Genomic DNA, 10,598 nt, shown 5'->3' on the forward strand with positions numbered 1-10,598 from the left:
AACAAAGTGTCATAAAAATAAGTAAAATATTATTCTATCAATGAACACTAATCCCCTTTCTATCTTATTATTATATTTTTTAACAAGATATCTGTAAAAGAAGAGTTCATATCTTTCAATATAATGATACCAAGGTTCCAGAAATAAAGAAAGTTCTATTAACCACTTCCAACTGTAAGCGTGAATCTTTTAATGATGAAATGTTAATGAGAGATGACTGACCTTACACAATATGAATCTTACATGATTACTCTACATTACATAAGGTTAACTTTCCACTAAAATACATGAAATAAATGTCAAATACCATCTCAACAACAATCATACAAGATAATGGCAAGAGCACAATCTGAAGCTTTTTCTTTCAATGCATAATGCATAACACAACTAATCCTTAATAACTACCATTTTCAATACAAATATATATATATGATTTTCCTTTTAAGTACAAAATACTCAAAAATAACAAATGAGGCCTTGCTCTCCATTATTTAATGAGTACATTGATACAATAAGATTATTAATTAATTTACATTATTGTTAGTAAATATAAATTCAGAAAAATTAAATTGAATGACACATGACTTGAGAAACAAATGATTTGAGAATTATACGTTCTTTGAAACAATTCTAAAATCAGAATTTTCAGAAGGGGAAAAATGAAGAGTTACAGAAAATATATTGTCCACAGTTCTATCAAAATTTAGTAAATCCATAACCAATAATAATTCCCAATACAATAGCAAAAGGTGGAATCATATAGATGAGGGCTTCTTTAAGTTGCTTCCTAAGTCGGGCTCGGATTTCCACTGTAGCTTTGAAGTGATACTCAATAGCCCACAAAGTTGACAGGAAAATGACCGAAAGTAGTGGTGTAGAAAACGCTGTGAATATTTCACCCCATAACAACAAGTCATATTTATGAGAATTCTCCTTTTGTTGAGATTTAGAGGGTATTGTGAGTAGGATGGTTGCACTCAAGAATGCAAGTCCAGTGGAGACTACGGAAGTCCCCAAGCTCAAAGCTGATAAATTGGCTAATAATGAACGATCTGCAATCAGCTTTGTTTGTAACCGTTCTCGAAATAACCAGGCAATAACAACTGTGAGGGACGCAAACATGGCAAGGCTATCAGAGAACAAGAACACTTGAAAAATAGTGTCCAATGTCATTCGAGCAATTCCACTATTTATAGAGATATCTCCACTAGGTTTATGTGTAGCGACAACTCGTCCGCTCTTACCGCCAGTTCCACTGTCATTATTGTCAGTTCCTCCTGGTACAGTAAAAATGGCTGCAAATGTGATTGTGGCAATGAGTGATGCCACCAGTGTGTCCACATCCATGATTTTTTCATCTCCATTACTTCCTTGTTTGAAATCCATTGAATTAGGTGGTCTGAAATTTCCTATAAAACTTCGAGATCCTCCGACCTCTTCGACAATCCCTGCGATCCTGGTGAACTTGAATTCATTGTCAAAAGCTGCAGGATCAGCTTTGTCAATTGCTCTAAGTCCTTCATTATTGATGGTGTTCACATTTACAAATGGTAAAAGATATTCTACAAGCTGCACAATAAACAAGGAATAATCATCTTAGTAATTTATGTTTGTGTTACCTATGAGAATGTTATTGTTTTACTACTAATTCTATCTTCTATTCTGAATTTAAGAAATTTCGTAAGAAAAGGGCAAAAAGAATCTTCAAATTCATTACAGTTGAAACGAAAAGACGAACAAATAATTAGGAAAAGAAATCTAGATATATATAATTCCCAACCTCTGGATCCCCTCCATTGGAGATGGCCAAGTGTAGCACTGTATTTCCAGAAATGTCTCGGTCATATCTCACTATTTCTGACATTTCTTCTATCTTGTTTTGAGGGAGCAGCTTCTTCACCATCTCAAATTGATTATGTTCTACAGCAAAGTGTAGAGCAGTTTTAAGATCTGTACTACGAATTTCGGTACAATAAGGCATTCTTGAAAGGAATTCATTCATTATCTCCTCATCACCCTTGATTGCTGCTAAATGTACTGCACACCTTCCAAACTTATCCTTCTTTGTCATTAACCTCTTGTCAAACCAATTCATACAAAATCTCCAACTTAATTTTGTGTTTGCAATTTCACTCACAATATTTGCATTCCCCCCATGAACAGCAGAATGCAATGGTGTGGCACCATGGATATCACGCATAAGCATAATGAGCTGCAAAATGTTGCAGAAACTAGGCCTCAGAATTATCAACTTTACTATCTCTGCAACACATTAATATTAAAATCAATTGATAGAAAATAAAGGCAAGCAACCAAAAATAAAAAGAGAATACAACAAAAATTAAGATTATGAATGCAAGTTGTGATCATTGTAATTGAGATTAGAAATGTTGCTTCACATGCAAAAACAAAAAAACTTTCTAGTAGTGGAAAAGAAATTAAGACATACCCAAAGACACCTACTAGAATACAACATATCTAATAAGACAACATTAATCTACACTCAAAAGAATGAGTGATATCAGGAGTGCATTAAGTAGACTGAAAAATAAGAATCCCAGAATAGACTTGAAAGTGAGGGTTACCTAAATGCCCTCCATAAGAAGCGACATGAAGGCAAGTTTGGTGGTCCTCCCTTGGCCAGAGGATGATATGTAACGGGGTCTTTTCCACCAAAACCCTAACTGCTTCCACGTGACCATGCTCTGAAGCTATTAACAGAGCTGACTCTCCTAACTGATTGCGTTTAGTGGCTGCACACTTGTTGTAGCGAAGAAGAGTAGTAATTATCTCAGCATTTCCCCTCTTAGAACCTTCGTGCAGCGGCGTATTGAGATCAGAATTGCGAGCTCCAGACATACAACAGTCTCTAACATTTTGAAGAATCCATTTAACAACCTCCAAATGTCCTTCCCTCGCAGCGATGTGCAGGACAGTGTTGTTTTCATAAGTAACTTCCTTCAGTTGTCCAGGGTTTTGCCCGTGCATTTTCTTAATAGCATCGATATTACCATATTTGGCTGCAATGAAAACATTAGCATTCATCATTCTCAAGTGTTTTTTTTTTCCAATCTGGCTTCCTCTCTCTCTCATAAACTAGTGAGTCTGTTATAACATGTCATCCATCTTGTCTCTGAAGCCTCCTTACATTATTAAGCAAGACATATTTTCCATGCAGTCTGTAAAAGCAAAGTCCCCTTTCACTTTGTTCTCCTCTGGACGAATTTCTTTTTCTTTTTCTTTTTTCCTGTTGCTGTACTCTGCTTTCTTTACTAGTAAGAGGATAAATAAAGAGAAATGCTCTCCTACATTCTCCTATGTCGTTATTGAGTTCAACTTTCTTTTAAATATTCTCAGATTATGTGGAAAACTATTAAATGTGTCTTGCTCTTTCCAATTTTAATTATCTATTTTTATTTAATAATAATTACTGTAATGTTGAAATGTTAATTATAGTATCATACGAAATTGGAGGTTAAAGATGATTATCATTGATCAAAGGGTGAGTATTCAAAGGAGAAATGAATAAATTTAATTTCAATCATTTGAGTGAAAAAAAATATACAAATTTCTCAACAATCTTGGAAAGACCAACTCACCATCTAAAAATAATTATACATCAATACCTCTTTAAGTATAGTTTACCTGAAAAAAATTAGGTCAGAACAATTTGGTTCGATAAGATATTCAAATACAATGTACTTCATAATAAAGAAAAGAAAAGAAAAAAGTACTTCATACATGTGAGAAATGATAAATAATAGATTCTCTGTGTAAAAAATGTTCTTCTCATACGATAAAAGTAGTATAAATACTATGCAACCCATGCAACCCCACTCAATATAGAAACTCTTACAGTAATGATAGATATGTATGATCAAAGACAATCAAACAACATTCATCCCCTTAAAATAAAATATATCCAAATCTTCCCATTCCGGAAAAGAATATGAGAAAAGGAACTCAATGATAATCCCTCCAAATGATTTGTAATTGTGTTTGGACAGTTCATTCTTTGAATTAGTCTTTGTCTGGCATATTGGAATCACAAGAATGAGACATAATTTTTCAATAAGTAAAATGTAAAATGAATAAATGCAGTCAATAAAACCCAAATACCCTGTAACTTCGTTCTCGTCTGGAATAATTTATTTTGCTTTTTTATTTACTGTACGATGCTTTCTTTACCAAAATGGAGAATAAATAAAGAGTAATGCTCTGTTACATTTTCCAACGCCATTGTCTTTGCCATGAGTTGAACTTTCTTTATTTCTCTTTATTTCAATATTCTCAAATCATATGGAAAACTATTAAATATGCCTTCATTTATATTTGATAATATTTATTTTATGCACTGTAATGTTTATATTAAAGTAATTAGATTATCTGGATATAATTATTTTATTTATATAATTATTAAAAATATTTAAATTAAATTTTTTTTTTTAATTAAGTAATTGTGAGTAAGTCATTTAATTTGAATTGGTCTAATCACACTTTCAATAAATTTGGATTGTAATAAATGACATATTTAAGAAACATAACATCTTCATTTTTAAATTCAATCAAATGAATTACAATCATTCTTAATATTATACATATTCTTTTAATTTTATAAAAAATGTTTTAAAATTTAATTAGAATATTTATACCTTAGAGATTATGCATAAGAAAAAAGGTTAAAATATTGATAAACACAAAATTTAAAATGTTGAAATAAATCTAGATGTCATAAACATTCTATTAAATATGTTTTAACATGTTAAAAGGAGATTTTAAATGTTGAATAAATATTAGTTAATGAAAAAATATAAAATTATATAAAATTTGTTAAATTGTATATAATTTTAAATAAATATATACATCATTCATAATTATATCCAACTAATGGTAACATTCTAATGTGGAATATAGATTTGCACATGATATTTTTTCTTTGAAATAAATATGATAGAGTCTAAGTACATGCATGTTTACATAGATATAAAAATAAAAAGAGTGCTGATTTTCTTACAACAATTAATTAAAATATTTTAGGATTGTATTTTAATTGGTGAAGATAATGATGTATTTTTTAAGTGCACCATCTATCAAGATTGGGTCAAATTTGTCTCTTTACAACTTTGATATATTAAACCCCTTACTTGTGATAGCTTAACCAAAAGATGACATCTAATTTATATGTTTGTTCACTAATAATGTTGTAATCTATTTTACAAAAGTAGAGATATTGATACTTATAAAACACATTTCTTTTCTATTAAAAGAAAAATAGAATGATAGTGTTCAAATTATTAAGATTAAAATATTAATTAAAACACTAGAAGCAAGGACCATAGTGTTGACATTAAACATGACCGAGTCTTCAAATATACCTTTGTGATCACTCTTCTTCAACCAAGCACCACGTTTGTTTGGAGAGAATACAAATATTTCCTAGGGAAGATAAATATTTCAAGCGTAAGCTTAAATAGACTATTGAAATTAGCAATGACCCTTACAACCTTAATCAGGATGAAAATTGGAGTCTTAGTCCCTCCTAGCAACCTTTGTCACCTTTCCTTAGACATAAACCACCTTGTGATTGATTCTTTCACTTTCCTCCTTTTTTTTAGTGTCTTTGTCTTTGTCCTTCTCCCTCTTTCTTTCTCACTCTCTTCATCTTAGTTTCTTTTGATTTTTCTTCTTATTATTATTTTTGTATCCCTCTCTCTTTCTTTCTATTTTTTTTTTTCCATATTACCTATTATAAATCTTTGGATTCTAATGAATTTTAATACCAATATTTTTCTTTGTCTTATATTTTATTCTAATATTCTTGTCTTTATGTATGTAATTTTTTCTTTACTGCAATAAGTGTTTATGTTGCTTTCTTTTTTATTTTTATTAATTTCTTTCTTTTCTTTCTTATGTTCTTTTCTCTTATATGATTTTCTTTTATTACTAATGTATTTGGTATTATTAGCTAGCATCTTTTGGTTTGTAATAGCTTTATATTTCTTTTCTTCTTCAGTTCTAATACATATTACTAATATACAAAATTATATTGTATTACTAATATGTATATTTTTCTTATGTTTAGTTGTATTATTTACTTTGTTCTTATGTTTTTTTTTCTATTATTTTTTCTTTGATTAGTCATTGTTTTTTTGTTTTTTATTTCTTTGACCTTTGTTTTTAATTGTTTATTTATTTAATTTTCTCATTCTTATATGTGTATGTGTGTGTGTTATATGTGTGTGTGTGTGTGTATACATACATACATACATATGTATGTATATACATACATATATATATATATGTATGTATATGCATATATATATGTGTATGTGTGTGTACATATATGTACATATATATATGTATATATATGTACATATATGTATGTATATATACGTACATATATATATGTATGTACACACACACATATATATATATATATCTTTATCTTGATTTTTTTTAAATTCATTATTTTTAATATTAGTATTTTTCTTGATCTTTTGATTGTTTATTCTTTTTCTTTACTATTGTTTAGTTTCTTTTTTATCTTTGATATTCTAGTTTTTTCTTATTCTAACTCTTTTGCTTAGCATTGTATTTAATGTCTACTTGTCTTCTTTTCTGAATTGAGTGCTTGTTTGTTTTTATTTTTTATTCTTTTGTTTGTCTCTCCTCACTAGTTGTGTATGTCATTAGCTTTCTGTTCTTTCCCTTTCAAGACTCCAAACATCTGGAACAGTCTATATTTGTATTTCTTAAGCTTTCTATTATCTTGATGATGAACCACATAATGTGATCTAGAATATTGATCCAAAAAAATATACACAATGAAAATTATAAACTATTATCAATAACTTTGATGAATTGTGGAAAATTAATATATGAACAGCCTAAGAATATTTTTTTCTTAGAAATTAATAAAATTAGACCAAATAGTTTTATATTGTATGAAGTACTGTTTCAGTATCCTCTTGAATTGTCTAAGAACTATATATAAGAAAGCACTTATAATGGATTACTCATCAGAGGTATTAGGTCATCATGAATGCTGTAGCATTCAAAGCATGTATAAGATCTTTATCAATAGATTAATGAAGATGGTATGCTATACGCTCGAACAATATATGTGTATGTTTCTGCATATGTTTCTCATTGTGTGTGTTCATATCTCCATCCACCCCAACAGTGCAATCCACTTCTAATTGTAAAAGATTCCTTGAAGCACCATCTTCTTAGACTGTTATAGTATAACGTTTTCGTCTTTATAAATGTACCCGAGTCCCAGATTGATAGTCTAATTACAGTTCCAGACTTTATTTTTCAACTCTGATAATAAAAAGGATGCTACTAAAACTTAATCGATTTCACAGCCTATAGTACACTAATACAATTAGATTATTATTAATTTACATTAATGTTAGTATATATAATTTCAAAGAATGCAAATTGAAGGATATATGATATAAGAAATATAAATTCTTTGAAACAATTCTAAAAACACAATTTGCAGGAGAAAAATGAAGCGTTACACAAAACATATTGTCCATTGTTTTCTCAAAATTTAGTAAATCCATAACGAACAATAATTCACAATACAATAGTAAAAGGTGAAATTATATAGATGAGGGCTTCTTTAAGTTGCTTTCTAATTTGGGCTCGGAATTCCAATAATAATTCCCAATACAATAGCAAAAGGTGGAATTATATAGATGAGGGCTTCTTTAAGTTGCTTTCTAAGTCGGGCTCGGAATTCCACTGTAGCTTTGAAATGATACTCAATAGTCCACAAAGTTGAGAGGAAAATGAGCGAAAGTGCTGGTGCAGAAAACGCTGTCAATATCTCACCCCAAAACAGTAATCTATATTTACCACTATTCTCTACATCTGCATATTTAGAAGGGGGTATTGTGATTAGGATGGTTGCGCTCAAGAATGCAAGTCCGGTGGAAACTACAGAAGTCCCCAAGCTCACAACTGTTAAATTGGCTAATAATGAACGATCTGCAATAAGCTTTGTTTGTAACCGTTCTCGAAATAACCAGGCAATAACAACTGTGAGGGAGGCAAACATGGCAAGGCTATCAGAGAACAAGAACACTTGGAAAAGAGTGTTCAATGTCAGACGAGCAATTCCGTTATTTGTGGAGACATCTCCACTGTGTCCATGTGCAGTAGCAGCTCGTGCACTCTTACCGCCAGTTCCACTGTCATTATTGTAAGTTCCTCCTGGTACAGTAAAAATGGCTGCAAATGTGATGGTGGCAATGAGCGACGCCACCAGTGTGTCCACATCCATGATTTTATGAATTCCATTGCTCTCTTGTTTGAAATCCACTGAATTCGAATGTCTGGAATTTCCTATGAAACTTCTAGATCCTCCGGCCTCTTCGACAATCCATGTGATCTTAGTAAAGCAGGGTTCATTTTGAAATGTTGCAAGAGGAGCTTTGTCAATTGCTCTTAGTCCGTCATTATTGATGGCGTTCACATTTACAAATGGTAAAATATATTCTACAAGCTGCACAATAAACAAGGAATATTCATCTTAATTAATAATTTTCATAAAAAATAGCATACATTTATACATTTCCGGAATTTAAACTGATCTATGTTTATGGTCTCTATAACAATGCTCTCATTTCCCTATTAATGTCAACTCCTATTTCGAATTCAAGAAATTTGATAAGAAAAAGGCAACTAGAGTCTTCAAGTTCATTACAGTAGAATGCAAAAGAAAAAAGGAAAAACAATCTATATATATAATTGCCAACCTCTGGATCCCCTCCATTGATGATGGCCAAGTGTAGCAGTGTATTTCCAGAAATGTCTCGGTCATATCTCACTAGTTCTGCCATTTCTTCTATCTTGTCTTGCGGGAGTAGCTTCTTCACTATCTCAAATTGATTGTTCTCCACAGCAAAGTGTAGAGCAGTTTTAAGATCTCTACTACGAATTTCGGTACAATATGGCATTTCTGAAAGAAAATTATCTATCATCTCTTGATCGCCCTTGATTGCTGCTAAATGTACTGCACACCTTCCAAACATATCCTTCTTTGTCATTAACCTCTTGTCAAACCAATTAATACATAACCTGCAGCTAAATTTTGTGTTTGCAATTTCTCTCACAATATTTGCATTCCCCCCATGAACAGCAGAATGCAATGGAGTGCAACCATGGACATCACGCATAAGCACAATGAGGTGCAAAATATTGCAGAAACTAGGCCTTTGAAGTATCAACTTTACTATCACTGCAACACAATAATATTAAAATCAATCGATAGAAAATAAAGGCAAGCAAACAAAGATAAAAAGGGAATACAACAAAAATTAAGATTAAGGCAAAGGCAATACATGAAAATTGAAATCATAGTAATTGAGGTAAGGAATGGTGCTTCACACGCAACAAAAAAAACTTTCTATCTGGTATAAAAGAAATTGAGACACACCCAAAGACACCTACTAGAATTTGAAACTACTTTTTTTTTTAATGAAACGGATTTTAGAAAATTATATATTGACTAAAAAATATCAATTCTTTAATTTTTTAAGCAAATCTAGAATCTATGATTGACAGATCAATATTAAAATTGGCTATACTACTACTAAACCACACAGACATAATGCTATACTAACAGTTTTTAGAATCCTCCCTGATAAAGAAATAAAGCTAGAGTGACATTAGCATGTTACACCCATTACAAGGAGAGACATAATGTGATCAAATAGAACATATCTAATAAGACCACATTATTCTACACTCAAAAGAAAGAGTGATATCAGAAGTGCATTATGTACACTAAAAAATGGGAATCCCAGAATAGACTTGAAGGCGAGGGTTACCTAAATGCCCTCCATAAGCAGCAACATGAAGGCAAGTTTGGTGGTTCTCCCTTGGCCAGATGATGATATATAAGGGCGTGGCTTCCACCAAAACCCTAACTGCTTCCACGTGACCGTGCTCTGAAGCTATTAACAGAGCTGACTCTCCAAACTGATTGCGTTTACTGGCTGCACACTTGTTGTAGCGAAGAAGAGTTCTAATTATGTCAGCATTTCCCCTCTTAGCAGCTTCGTGCAGCGGTGTATTGAGATCAGCATTGCGAGCTCGAGACATACAACAGTCTTTAACATTTTGAAGAATCCATTTAACCACCTCCAAATGTCCTTCCCTCGCAGCGATGTGCAGGGCAGTGTTGTCTTCATAAGTAACTTCCTTCAGTTGGCAAGGGTTTTGCCCATGCAATTTCTTAATAGCATCGATATTGCCATCTTTGGCTGCAATGAAAACGTTACCATTCATCATTCTCAAGTGTTTTTTTTTTCCAATCTTGCTTCCTCGCTCTCTCATAAACTGGTGAGTCTGTTATAAAATGTCATCCACCTTGTCTCTGAAGCCTCCTTACATTATTAAGCAAGACATGTTTTCCATGCAGTCCGTAAAAGCGATTCCCCTATCACTTTGTTCTCGTCTGGAAGAATTTCTTTTTCTTATTCTTTTTTTCCTGTTCCTGTACTCTGTTTTCTTTACTAATAGGAGGATAAATAAAGAGAAATGCTCTGCTACATTTTGCAATGTCGTTGTTGAGTTAAACTTTC

General features: G+C 31.6%; 2 protein-coding genes across 2 annotated transcripts; both read right to left on the reverse strand.

Moving 5' to 3' along the window:
- Nucleotides 1–657: 657 nt before the first annotated feature.
- Nucleotides 658–3,062, reverse strand: LOC131028795 (ankyrin repeat-containing protein At5g02620). The gene is made up of 3 exons (XM_057959143.2): nt 2,586–3,062; nt 1,781–2,262; nt 658–1,569 (listed from the first exon to the last, which is right to left on the reverse strand). Exons 1-3 carry the CDS (start codon nt 3,046–3,048, stop codon nt 697–699), a joined length of 1,818 nt encoding a protein of 605 aa, XP_057815126.2. The 5' UTR covers nt 3,049–3,062; the 3' UTR covers nt 658–696.
- Nucleotides 3,063–7,522: 4,460 nt separating this feature from the next.
- Nucleotides 7,523–10,342, reverse strand: LOC131028788 (ankyrin repeat-containing protein NPR4). The gene is made up of 3 exons (XM_057959136.2): nt 9,843–10,342; nt 8,769–9,250; nt 7,523–8,515 (listed from the first exon to the last, which is right to left on the reverse strand). The coding sequence occupies exons 1-3, from the start codon at nt 10,303–10,305 to the stop codon at nt 7,643–7,645; spliced, it is 1,818 nt and encodes a 605-aa protein (XP_057815119.1). The 5' UTR covers nt 10,306–10,342; the 3' UTR covers nt 7,523–7,642.
- Nucleotides 10,343–10,598: the final 256 nt, after the last annotated feature.

The sequence above is a fragment of the Cryptomeria japonica genome, chromosome 5, assembly GCF_030272615.1.
Source record: "Cryptomeria japonica chromosome 5, Sugi_1.0, whole genome shotgun sequence".
NCBI classification, from domain to species: Eukaryota; Viridiplantae; Streptophyta; class Pinopsida; order Cupressales; family Cupressaceae; genus Cryptomeria; species Cryptomeria japonica.